Here is a 13407-nt window from a genome sequence, read left to right as displayed (position 1 = left end):
AGAGGAAGCTTGATGAATGTACACAGGGTTTGGAACAGAGGAGACGCGAGGCATAGGCTCATGGTAGAGGGACATCCAGGGAAGGCAAAGATGAGGAGAAGGTTAAGCGAAGGATCACTCCCTCTGGAACCGTGGATGCTCAGTCATTGACATTGATGGTGTTTGGCACAGGGAGGGAAGTGGGGGCTCAGGCATGGTCTACAGTTGGAGCAGCGAGTTCCAGAGCCTTTCTTGTGTCCTCATTAGCTTCATATCTCAGCTCCCACAGGTGTTTGAGGCAGTTCATTCCAGATCTCTCGTTTGTCAACTACCCACACATCTGGTTAACACCCTCCTGCCTCCCGTTTTGTAATGGTCAAAACCCCTCGAACCTCAGTCTCAGGAAGATTAACTCCAGCCTCTGCACCAAGGACTAATTGGTACTCTTACTTGTATTTCTTTAATAAAGCCCACACATCTTTATGTTATTTCATTCCCAGCACAGCTCAGCCTGTCTGCCACACTGTGTGCACAGCCTCATTCCGTGGACAGCTGTGCACAGTTTGTGATTAACAAATGAAGCCATTGCCAGACACGCGAGATCGCACCATGCTGCCACGGAGACCGGCATCTCCCATTAAACATCACTCACTCACTGAAGCGTGCAGAGGAGTGAGTGTGGAAGGCTACAGCTCTTCCTCACCCCAGCATCGCGGACCGCTGGGAACGTTGGTATCTGAAGCAGCATCACACTCACTCACCTTCAGACAATTTTTGCAGCTGTGCAGAGTCCCTGATTTTACAAGCTGGAGAAGGAAAAGGCAGGAGGTCATGGAATGGAAGGGAGAGGCAGGAGTGGAGTGGAGTGGGGGGGGGGAAAGCTGTTAATGATTAATATAAAGGTGTAGAGACGGGTTTGCAGAAGATGGTGTACGTCATACACAGGGTGAAACAAACACAACAGGAAACTTCTGTAGATACTGGGGCAGGGCACGGAGCTGTGGATTTTAAATGAGATATACTGGGACAATCAGAAACTTAACTTGAGAGATACCACTGGTAATGAAGTGGAGACTCGGCAAGGTGAATTAATGCTCCCGGTGTGAAGCACTGCAAGTGGCAGGACCACCAGGGCAAAGGAACACGGTGCTGGAGGCACCACTCAGATGCAGGTTTGCCCACCAGCTCCTCCTGGGTCACCAACTCCAGCCGTGGCATTTCTGACCTCGCACTCCCATCTCCCCACCAGTTCAGCCTCCTACCCTCCGAGGGCAAGCGGCAAGCAAAGGCTCTGTTGGATTGACCAACAGATTGATCTCACGTATCAACACAAACCGCTCTCTCCCCTCTCCTGCTGGGGGGTAACTTTACATGAACATTTTCAAACACTCATTCAGTTCCTTGAAGATTTGTCCAGAGGTGGGGGAAGGGGGGTGGGAAGAGGAGGGTGTGGTGTTGGGGGTCAGGGGGTGGGTAGGCTTCCTTTCCTCTGCCCGGATGCTCTATTTTCAAACACTGTTTCTCTCTCTGTTCCTGGTCCCAATCACCCAGTACCGATGCAGTCACCCTCCCACCACCCCTCGTCCCCCCCTCCAGCCCCCAGCTCCCCCCTCACACCCCTCGTCCCCCCCCTCCAGCCCCCTCGCTCCTCCGCACACCCAGCTCCCCCCCCTCCAGCCCCCTCGCTCCTCCCTACCCCCCCGCACACCCACCTCCCCCCCTCCAGCCCCCTCGCTCCTCCCTACCCCCCGCACACCCAGCTCCCCCCCTCCAGCCCCCTCGCTCCTCCCTACCCCCCGCACACCCAGCTCCCCCCCCTCCAGCCCCCTCGCTCCTCCCTACACCCCTCACACCCAGCTCCCCCCCTCCACCCCCTCGCTCCCACACACCCATCTCTAACGGTGGGGACAAATGACGCTTACCTCCGAGGCATGAGTCTTCCGCTGAACATGGTCGGGGTCAACATGGGACAACTGAGGAAGGAAGACAGAAAAGGAGGAAAATGAAGGGACAGGAAAGGACAAGCAGGACGAGGCAGAGAGCAATGAGGAGACGGTTAATGAATGATTAAAGTGAAGGGGTTTGGAGGAGTGTTGTCACCAGGCTCACTGAATGCACTGGGCTGAGGTGGCCCCAGACTGGCCCTGACTGATACAACACTGCCGTGCTCTCCCCGGACACACAACACACTGCACAGGGCAGGAGCCGGCCATCTGTCCCCTCGGGCTGGTCCGTTCCATCAGAACACGACCATCCAACCTTGGCCTCAGCACCACTCTCTGCGCTCTCCCCATTCACTACGACCCTCACGGTCGTGTGTCTGATGGACAGGGGCCGCAGAAGTATGTTCCGTGAGACGTGGCTGGCCCATTGCTAACATTGTTCGCAGGCTGCAGATAGGAGGCCATTGTCAACACACCGTCCACACGTCCAGGACAAACTCTGCAGATGTTGGAAATCTGAAAGTGACAGAAACTGCTGGAAACACTCAGCAGGTCAGGCAGCACCTGTGGGGAGAGAAGCAGAGTTAGTGTGTGTGAGGATCTTAACTCAGTGCCCCCCACAGGAGCTGCAGAGTTGCCAGCAGTTTCTGCTTTTGTTTCAGATTTCCAGGATCTGCAGATATTTTTTTTACTTTCATTTGCAGGAAGACAGGTCAGTATTTGACGTTGTACATCAGTGTTAGAGTGTCAGACCAACAAACCCTGTACCCCGGTGTTATACAGTGACGGACCCGTCCCCACCGGTACCGTACCCCGGTGCTACTCTGCCCGAAATACTCTGCCCAGTCATAACCTTAATTTAGATGGGTTTGACAGATTGTAAGAATTTCTGGTGCCTGACACCTCTGTTACTGCAATCCTGGTGACAACACTTGGCTGGGAACTAGAGAATCAGACAGTCAGAAGTGACGAGGAATGAGCTTTATATTAGCAAATGCAGCCAAGAATTGTTAATGGTATGACTGACAATCAGGGACTGGATGAAGCGATGAGGAGAATGGTCCAAATCGGAGTGTGGTGTGTGAGGAGAGGGTGTATGAGGAAGGAACTGTGTGAGTGGACATGTAATGTGGATGGTTCAGTGTCTGAGTGAGTGTTGTGTGTGTTCAAATCAGTGTGCATCATATGTGCTGCTCCCTACGTGTCGTGTGTGCTTCTCCATGTTGTGTGCCGTGTGTGCATGTTTGTGCGAATGTTGCATGCCCCTAGATGCAGCTGTAACACCTTATACAGATGGTCAGCCAGTATGTGTTGGGCTGAAGGGCCTGTTCCGTGCTGTACAACTCCGTGCCTGTGCGTGCATACAGTAGAGTTGTGTCTGCAATGGAGGTGTCGGGGCCTCGATAATATCCCCGCTATTCACAAACCATCCAATGTTGCTCTCCATCGAAGCAGGAGTCTGTAACAGGAGGTTAAACAGAGCCAGGCAGAGCCGTTGGTCTGAACATCCCTTCCATGTAACATGATGGCCACAGGCTCCAGCAGGGAGCACGGATTATCCGTACAACCCCACACATCCTGCCTCACTGCCTGCAGATCCGAGAGCACAGCCATGCAGGGTGTAGGGAGCTGGTGAGCTGCAGGGGGGGGGGGGGGGGGTGGGAGAGCAGCGAGTCGATCCAGGAGCTCACCAGCAGCCCAGTGGCAGGTGATTGCAAAATAGGATCAGGTCACATCTGCCCCTTGGAAGGGCCACCCCTACACCTGCCCCTTGGGGGGTGTCACCCCCTACACCTGCCCCTCGGGGATGCTGCTCGACCCTCCAGCAGATTGTTTGTTGTTCCAGATTCCACATCTGCCATCTCTGGTGTGCTCAGATGTATAAAGTGTCTGTCAAAGGCATTTGCAGTTTCAGTTTCGTTGATATCAGAGAACCGCAGCTGTCTTCACCGTGTGAAGTCACAAACCAGGAGCAGCAAAAGGCAACAGAGCCACCTGGAAGAATGTTTTCAGTTGACCTCAGTTACCACTGGCCATCTGTATACAAGTGAGCCTACGGCCAACATGGCTCCTTTCGAAGTCATGCTCTGTCACTGGGTCAGAACATCAACCCACTGAGTTCCACAGCCTGGCCCCGGTACCACAGCTAATCCTGAAACAGTGCCTGAACCCAAGGCAAACGACAGCTGTGCCAGGCTGATGTCTCTTCTTTTGAAGTTACCTTTGGCCGATTCTGTTTGGCTGCTGAACATGTTGAAAGACAACAGACAGCAGTGGCTCTGAGCACCTGTCTGTGTGGTGAGTGAGCAATGAGCTGCATTCACCACAAAAAGCAGCAAAGTTTATATTTAGATACTCCCTTCACTCAGAGGTGCTGAGCAATCGAGCGATTAGCTCAGAATCCACAGCAACGATATGAAGCTAACTTGCAGTCACAGATGGGTTGATGGTCCAGAATTGTACAAAGGCCCTGGATACTTGGCCCACCAACATCTCCACAAGTCTCAGTCACTTTAAATACCACAGAATCATACAAGAACTCAGCAAAGGAGGCCACTTGGCACATTAGGCCTCTGTTGTTGAGTTAGTTCCAGGCCTCAGTTCTCTTGATATAGCACAATTCCTTTTTTTCCTAACACTTAGTGATCTGCTGTTAGAGTGAGAAGAGTTATTTTTTCCTCTTTTAGTCAGTTGTATGGAAAATGTCTCAAACTAATGCTAGTGAAACACAGACAGGTCACACAGCAGTGCAGGGAATCTGGAAGTGAACACGGTTACTGATCTGTTGATAGTATTTCAGCAACCCACAGCCCAAGAATGATGCCTCCCTCCCACTGTTACTGGCGTTTCTGAGACTGTTGAGAGTTCCTGATCTTGTGTCACAAGGAAATGTAGAGATGTCTCAGGAGTGAGCTACCTCTGCCACCCCACTCCCCAATCCATTCACCTTCACAATGTTTACTATTCTCTTCACAGTTCACTCTGCTTCAAAGTTTTGTGTCAGCACAAATTTGGAAATTGTTCTCTGCCCCTGTCCAGACTGTGTTTAGCTGGAGGCAGTGGTCCTGATCCCAGCCACTGGAGAACTTCCTTCACTCACTGCCTGTTTTTTGACCCAAGCTGCTGCACTGCTTTTCATTTGATGGTTTTAACCATGAACAATACAGCATAATACAGGCCCTTTGGCCCATGTTCTGCTGCCCTTCAAACCACACCCAAGACTATCTAACCCCTTCCTCCCACATATCCCTCTATCTTAACTTCCTCCATATGCTTATCTAACAATCTCTTGAACTTGTCCAATGTATCAGCCTCCACCACCACCCAAGGCAGCACATTCCATGCACCAACCACTCTCTGGGTGAAAAACCTCCCCCTGACATCTCCCTTGAACTTCCCACCCATTACCTTAAAGCCATGTCCTCTTGTATTGAGCATTGGTGCCCTGGGAAAGAATTGCTGGCTGTCCACTATTTATTCCTCTCAATATCTTGTATACCTCTATCATGTCTCCCTCATCCTCCTTCTCTCCAATGAGTAAAGCCCTAGCTCCCTTAGTCTCTCCTCATAATGCATACTCTCTAATCCAGGCAGCATCCTGGTAAATCTCCTCTGCATCCTTTCCAACGCTTCCACATCCTTCCTACGATGAGGCGACCAGAACTGGACACAGTACTCCAAGTGTGGTCCAAACAGTTTTGTAAAGCTGCATCATTACTTCACAGCTCTGAAACTTGATCCCACGACTTATGAAAGCTAACATCCCATAAGCTTTCTTAACTACCCTATCCACCTGTGAGGTGACTTTCAGTGATCTGCGGATATGAACCCCCAGATCCCCCTGCTCCTCTACACTGCCCAGAATCCTGCCATTTACCTTGTACTCTGCGTTGGAGTTTGTCCTTCCAAAGTGTACCACCTCACTTCTCTAGATCAAACTCCATCTGCCACTTCTCAGCCCAGCCCTGCATCCTATCAATATCCTTCTGTAAGCTTCTACAGCCCTCCACACTATCCACAACACCACCGATCTTTGTGTCATCTGCAAACTTGCTAACCCACCCTTCCACCCCCTCATCTAAATCATTAAAAAAAACCACAAAAGGTAGAGGTCCCAGAACCGATCCCTGTGGGACACCACTAGTCACAGCCCTCCAATCTGAATGCAGTCCCTCCACCACAACCCTCTGCTTTCTACAGGCAAGCCAATTCTGAATCCACACGGCCAAACCTCCCTGGATCCCTTGGCCTCTGACCTTCTGAAGAAGCCTACATGCGGAACCTTGTCAAACGCCTTACTAAAATCCACGTAGACCACATCTACTACACTACTCTCATCAATCTTCCCGGTCACCACCTCAAAGAACCCTATCAGACTTGTGAGGCAAGATCTTCCCTTCACAAAGCCATGCTGGCTGTCCTTAATCAGTCCATGATTCTCTAACTGCTCAGATTCTCTCTTAGAATCCTTTCTAACAGCTTGCTCACCACAGACGTAAGGCTCACCGGCCTGTAATTCCCTGGACTATCCCTACTACCTTTTTTGAATAAGGGGACAACATTCGCCACCCTCCAATCCTCCGGTACCATCCCCGTGGACAACGAGGACTCACAGATCCTAACCAACGGTTCAGCAATCTCCTCCCTCACCTCACGAAGCAGCCTGGGGAATATTCCGTCAGGCCCCGGGGACTTCTGTCCTAATATTTTCTAACAACTCCAACACATCCTCTCTTGATATGTACATACTCTAGAATATTACCCTCACCAACACTGTTCTCAGCATCATCAAGACCCCTCTCCTTGGTGAATGCTGAAGAGAAGTATTCATTGAGAACCTCACCCACTTCCACAGCTTCCAGGCACATCCTCCCACCTTTGTCTTTAATCGGACCTACCTTTACCCTAGCACGAGAAAAAAGCCTTGGGATTCTCCTTAACCCTACTCGCCAAAGCCTTTTCATGTCCCCTTCTCGCTTTCTTCAGCCCTTTAAGCTCGCTCCTTCCTTGCTACTCTATATTCCTCACGAGCCCTGTCTGATCCTTGCTGCTTCCATCTTATGTATGCTGCCTTCTTCTTCCTAACTAGTTGTTCCCCTCTCGTCACCCATGGTTCCTTCACCCTGCCATTCCTTCTCTGCCTCACTGGGACAAATTTATCCCTAACATCCTGCAAGAGATCCCTGAACATTGACCACATCTCTATAGTACATTTCCCTTCAAAAATGTCACCCCAATTTACACTCCCAAGTTCTCGCCTTAAAGCCTCATAATTCACCTTTCCCCAATTAAATATCTTCCCATCCTCTTTGCTCCTATCCCTGTCCATGACAATTCTAAAGTTTATGGAGCAATGGTCATTGTCCCCCCAAATGCTCACCCACTGATAGATCCATCACCTGTCCCGGTTCATTACCTAAATCTAGATCTAATATGGCATTCCCTCTAGTCGGCCTGTTAACAGACTGTGTCAGGAATCCATCCTGGACACATTTAACAAACTGCGCCCTGTCTAAACCCTTGGCACTAAGTAGGTGCCAATCAATATTTGGAAAGTTGAAGTCTCCCATTATAATAACACTTATTTTTGCATCTTTCCAAAAACTGCCTCCCAATCTGCTCCTCAGAATCCCTACTGCTACCGGGGGGGCCTATAGAATACTCCCAGGAGGGTAACTGCCCCTTTCTTATTCCTAACTTCCACCCATATTGACTCTAGAGAGGATCCTTCTACATTATCCACCCTTTCTGCAGCTGTAACTGTGTCCCTGACCAGTATCGCCCCCCCCCCCCTCCCTATCCCATTTAAAACACTGAAAACCAGGAATATTCAATATCCATTCCTGCCCTGATGTCAGCCATGTCTCTGTAATAGCCACAATATCATAGTCCCATGTACTTATCCAAGCTCTCAGTTCATCTCCCTTATTCCTGATGCTTCTCGCATTCAAGTAAATGCACTTTAGCCCATCCACCTTACTACTTTTGTAGCCTGAACTCTGCTTCTCCTTCCTCAAAGCCTCTCTACCTGTCAGATCTGACTTTTCCCCATCCCCTTCTTCCTCTGACCTGCTCCTCCAGTTCCCTTCCCCCGGCAAACTAGTTTTGGTGGAGATTATTGTGCAGTAAACACCTTCCATACATCACCACATCAGCTGTGTTCCTCATCCACCCTTTCTTCCCTTGTCAAAGCATAGCATCAAACTAGTTAGACAAGGTTTGCCCCAAAATCCATGTTGGTCTTTTCTGATCAATCCACACTTGCCTTGGTGATTTCTAAATCTGCCTGTGGTTACAGATGTTGAACTTTCCCAAAGAGGTTAAATTGACTGGTCTGTAGTTAGTGGCTCTCTCCACAGCCTATTTGGAACAAGCTTGTGACATTTGCAACATTCCAGGCCACAGGCACCACCCTGAGCTGGGAAATTATGGCTAAGCCCTCTACTGTATCATCCCTACTCAGCAACCAAGGATGAATCCATCAAGGCTGCTTACACACCCACGACTGTGTGGCCAGATTCTGCTCTAACTCCATCTACAAGTTTGCAGATGATACCACCGTTGTAGGCCGTATCTCAAACAACGATGAGTCGGACTACAGGAAGGAGATAGAGAGCTTAGTGGAATGGTGTCATGACAACAACCTTTCCCTCAATGTCAACAAAACAAAAGAGCTGGTCATTGACTTCAGGAAAGGGGACGGTGTACATGCACCTGTCTACATCAATAGTGCTGAGGTCGAGAGGGTTGAGAGCTTCAAATTCCTAGGAGTGAACATCACCAACAGCCTGTCCTGGTCAAATCACGTAGATGCCATGGCCAAGAAAGCTCACCAGTGCCTCTACTTCCTCAGGAGGCTAAAAAAATTTGGCATGTCCCCTTTGACTCTCACCGATTTTTAAATCGATGCACCATAGAAAGCATCCTATCTGGATGCATCACAGCATGGTACAGCAACTGCTCTGCCAGTGACCGCAAGAAACTATCCCACTGTTATAAGACAATTGAATGGTCCCCGAATACGATAAAATGGACTTTTGACCTCTCAATCTACCTTGTTATCACCTTGCACCTTATTGTCTGCCTGCACTCTCTGTAGCTGTTACACTTTACTCTGCATTCTGTATTGTTTTACCTTGTACAGCTTCAATGTACTGTGTAATGAATTGATCTGTACGATCGGTATGCAAGATAAGTTTTCACTGTACCTCAGTACAAGTGACAATAATAAACCAATGTACCAGGACCAGGTGATTTATCTACGCTAAGTGCAGACGGCCACTGTTGTACTTGCTCTGTCAACCAGAGCATCTAGTATCTCACCTACATCGTCCTTTAGAATCAGAGTCATAGAGCACAGAGGCAGGACCTTCGGTCCACCATGTCCATGCTGACCCATTGATACTAATCCCATTTACCCGCATTTGGTCTGTAGCCTACTCTGCCTTGGTGATTCAGGTGCTCGTGCAGATGCTTAGAACATAGAACATGGAACAGTACAGAATAGGGACAGCCCCTACAGCCCACAATGTTGTGCCGAACTAATTAAGCTAATGACACCTAATCCCTTCTGCCTGCACATGGTCCATATCCCCCCCATTTTCCACACATCCATGTGCCTAAGAGCCTCCTAAATGCCTCTATCATACCTACCTCCACCACCACCCCAGGCAGTGCGTTCCAGGCACCCACCACTGTGTAAAATACCCCGCACAGCTCCTTTGACTTGCCCACTATCACCTTAAATGCATGCCCTCTAGTATTAGACATTTCAACCCTGGGAAAAAGATGCCTCTCATAATCTTATAAACTTCTATCAGGTCTCCCTTCAGCCACCACTGCTCCAGAGAAAACAACCAAATTTATCCAACCTCTTATAGCACATGCCCTCTAATCCAGGCAGCATCCTGGTGAACCTCTTCTTCACCCTATCCAAAGCCTCATCATTATTCCTGTAATGGGGCAACCAGAACTGAATGCAATACTCCAGATGCAGTCTAACCAGAGTTTTATGAAGCTGCAACATAACTTCCTGACTCTTGAACTCAGTGCCTTGACTAATAAAGGCAAGCATGCCATATGCTTGCTTTACTGCTCTATCAACCTGTGTAGCCATTTTCAGGAGCTATGGACTTGGACCCCAAGATCCCCCTGTATGTTAACATTGTTAAGGGTCCTGCCATTAACTGTGTACTGTCCCTTTATATTTGATCTCCCAAAGTGCAACACCTCACAATTGGGCAGATTAAACTCCATCTGCCATTTCTCTGCCCACAATTGCAACTAATCTATATCCTGCTGTATCCTTTGGCAATCTTGTACACTATCCACACCACCACCAATCTTCGTATCGTCTGCAAACTTACTAACCCACTCATCCATGTTTACATCCAGGTCACTTATGTAACAAACAGCAGAGGTCCCAGTACAGATCCCTGCGGGACACCATTAGTCATGTCACAGACCTCCAGCCAGAATAAGTCCCATTGACCACTACCTTCTGTTTTCTACGGGCAAGCCAGTTCTGAATCCAAATGGCCAATTCATCGTGGATCCCATGCATCTTAATCTTCTGGATGAGCCTCCAATGAGGGACCTCGTCAAACGCCTTACTGAAATCCATGTAGGCAACAACCACAGCTCTAACTTCAATCACCTTTGTCACCTCCTCGAAAAACTCAATCAAGTTAGTAAGGCACGACTTGCCCCGCACAAAGCCATGCTGACTGTCCCTAATTAGGCCATGGTTTTCCAAATGCTCATAAATCCTATTCCCGAGAATCCTCTCCAGTAGCTTCCCTACCACTGAGGTGAGATTCATCGGTCTATAGTTACCAGGATTATTCCCATTTCCCCTCTTGAACAACATTAGCTACTCACTAGACCTCACCTGTGACTAGAAAGGACACAAAGATCTTGGTCAAGGCCTCAGCAATCTCATCTCTTGCCTCTCTCAATAGCGAGGTAAGTCAGGGGTAAGTTTTTTTACTCAGAGGTGAGTGCATGGAATGGGCTGCCGGCAACGCTGGTGGAGGCAGATACAATAGGGTTGTTTAAGGAACTGTTGGATAGGTACATGGAGCTGAGAAAAATAGAGGGCTATGGGTAAGCCTAGTAATTTCTAAGGTAGGGACATGTTTGGCACAGCTTTGTGGGCTGAAGGGCCTGAATTATGCTGTAGGTTTTCTAGGTTTCTATGTTTCTATGTTAACATTCTTCAAGAGACCCAACATGAGCTTTTTATTTAAAAATGCCCTTCCATACCCTACACTGATCTCACTATCCCCCATGTCCATCTCCTTGGTAAATATTGACACAAAGTACTAATTATGGACCTCACCCACATCCTCTGCCTCCAAGCACATGTTCCCTCATTTATCCTTGAGTGGTCCTACCCTCTCCCCAGCTACCCTCTTGCTCAATGTACGTGTAGAATGCACTGGGATTCTCTTTAATCCTACTTGACAAGGGCTTTTCATGGCCCCTCCTGGCTTTCCTAATTCCCTTCGAGTTCTTTTCTGGCTTCTTTATAATCCACTTATAAAGAATTTACATGCGCTTCCTTTTTCTTCTTGACTAAATTCACCACCTCTCGACATCCAAGGTTCCCTCACCCTGCCATCCCCGTCCTTCCTTCTCACTGGAACATCCCTGTCCTGTGCTCTGTGCAGTTGGTCTTTAAACACCCTCCACGGCAGATGTGGACTTGCCCAAAAACAGCTGTTCCCAATTAACTCTCCGTAGTTCCTGCCAGATGCTCCTGTAATTTGCCCTGCTCCAATTTAACACTCTCCTGCAAGATCCAATACTTATCCCTATCCATAGGGATCTTAAAACTTAAGGAATTGTGATCATATTTTCTCAATATTCTCCCACTAAAAGGTCGGTCACCTGGCCAGGCTCATTACCCAACACCAGGTCCAGTACGGCCCCTCCTCTCGTTGAACTATCTACATACCAATTAAAGAAATCCTCTTGGATGCACTGAACAAATTCTGCCCTGTCTAAATCTCTTGTACTGAGGAGGTCCCAGTCTATACTGGGGAAGTAGAAGTTCCCCATGACAATAATCCTGTTTTCACACCTTTCCCTAATCTGCCTACATATCTGCTCCTCAATGTCCTGGTGGTGTGATGGCACCTTTTTTATTTTTGAGTTCTCCCCATACAGACTCAGTGGACGAGCCTCCATTATTTCCCCTCTGAGTGCAGCTGTGATATTGTCCCCGATTAGCAGTGCAACTCCACCCCCCCCCCTCCCCCCGTTACCTCCTTCTGTCTTTTCTAAAAGATCGAAACCCTGGAACATTGAGCACCCATTCCTGTCCCTCTCTCAACCAAGTCTCTGTAATGGTCACAACAGCATCGTTCCGTATACTGATCCATGCTCTATCGTGTCTATTACTGTGCTCCTACCTGTCCTTCCTTACAGACTTACTGGCCCTGACACCTCCCTTCATCTCAATCCCTCCACTGTCTGACCTGGTGCTCTGGTTCCCACCCCCCTGCTAAACTTGTTTAAACCCTCCGGAGTAGCACTAGTGAACCTCCCGGCCAGGATATTGGTTCCCCTCCAGTTGAAGTGCAACCCGTCCTCTTGTACAGGTCACCCCTGCCTCAGAAGAGGTTCCAATGATGCAAGAACCTGAAACCCTGCCCCCTGCACCAGTTCCTCAGCCACTCATTCATCTGTTCTATCATCCTATTCCTGCCCTGACTAGTAATCTGGAGATTACTACCTTGGAGGCCCTGCTCTTCAGCCTCTTTCCTAACTCTCTATACTCACTGTGCAGGATGCAGGACCTCTTCCCCCTTTCTACCTGTGTCATTGGTGCCAACATGCACCATGGCCTCTGGCTGCTCACCCCCCCCCCCCCCCCCAGGAGAATGTCCTGCAGTCACTCTGAGATGTCCTTGACCCCAGCACCTGGGAAACAACACACCTTCCTGATGTCTTTTGTGGCACCAGAATCTCCTGTCTGTCCCCCTAACTACAGAGTCTGAAATGGTTCTCGAATATTGTATCTGTCCCTCCACCACCCCCTTCAGGCAGCTCCTGCTTAACCACCCTCTACATGAACATTCTTCCTCAGGTCCCCTCTAAACCTTACTCCTCACCTCAAACCTATGCTTTGTTCTTAGACATCCCTGCCACAGGGGAAAGCTCCTTACTCTCTCTATCAATGCCTCATAATTCTGTGAACAACCTCTGCTCCATGGAGACAAACCCAGCCTCTGCTCATTACTGAAACCCTCCACCACAGGCAACACCCTGGGGATCCCCTCTGCACCCTCACCAATGCAGTCACCTCCTTCCTGCAGTGTGGTGACCAGAACTGCACGCAGTGCTCCAGCCACAGCCTCACCAGTGTTTTATAACGTTGTACCGTAACCTCCCTGCTCTTACCCTGGCTGATGAAGGCAGGCATTCTGTATGCCCTCATCACCACCTTGTCTACTTGTGCTGCCACCTTAAGGGATCTTTG

General features: G+C 49.1%; 1 protein-coding gene across 4 annotated transcripts in view; it reads right to left on the bottom strand.

Annotated features, from left to right (window-relative positions):
• Window positions 1-13407, bottom strand: part of gbe1b (glucan (1,4-alpha-), branching enzyme 1b) — a 394510-nt gene that overhangs the window by 2176 nt on the left and 378927 nt on the right. For 2 of the 4 annotated variants that reach the window (XM_052014127.1, XM_052014128.1), the window contains exon 16: window positions 1902-1952. The exons of 1 other annotated variant lie outside the window; for it this stretch is intronic. In XM_052014127.1, coding sequence (XP_051870087.1) covers window positions 1902-1952 — 51 coding nt within the window. Of the gene's footprint in view, window positions 1-650; window positions 786-1901; window positions 1953-13407 lie in introns of those variants that run through there. One more of the 4 variants, XM_052014125.1, reaches the window with a different exon arrangement.

This window comes from Pristis pectinata, chromosome 4, assembly GCF_009764475.1.
Source record: "Pristis pectinata isolate sPriPec2 chromosome 4, sPriPec2.1.pri, whole genome shotgun sequence".
Taxonomy (NCBI): Eukaryota; Metazoa; Chordata; class Chondrichthyes; order Rhinopristiformes; family Pristidae; genus Pristis; species Pristis pectinata.
The sequence above is the reverse complement of the archived record's forward strand: the minus strand, read 5'-3'. Positions and strand labels throughout refer to the sequence as shown.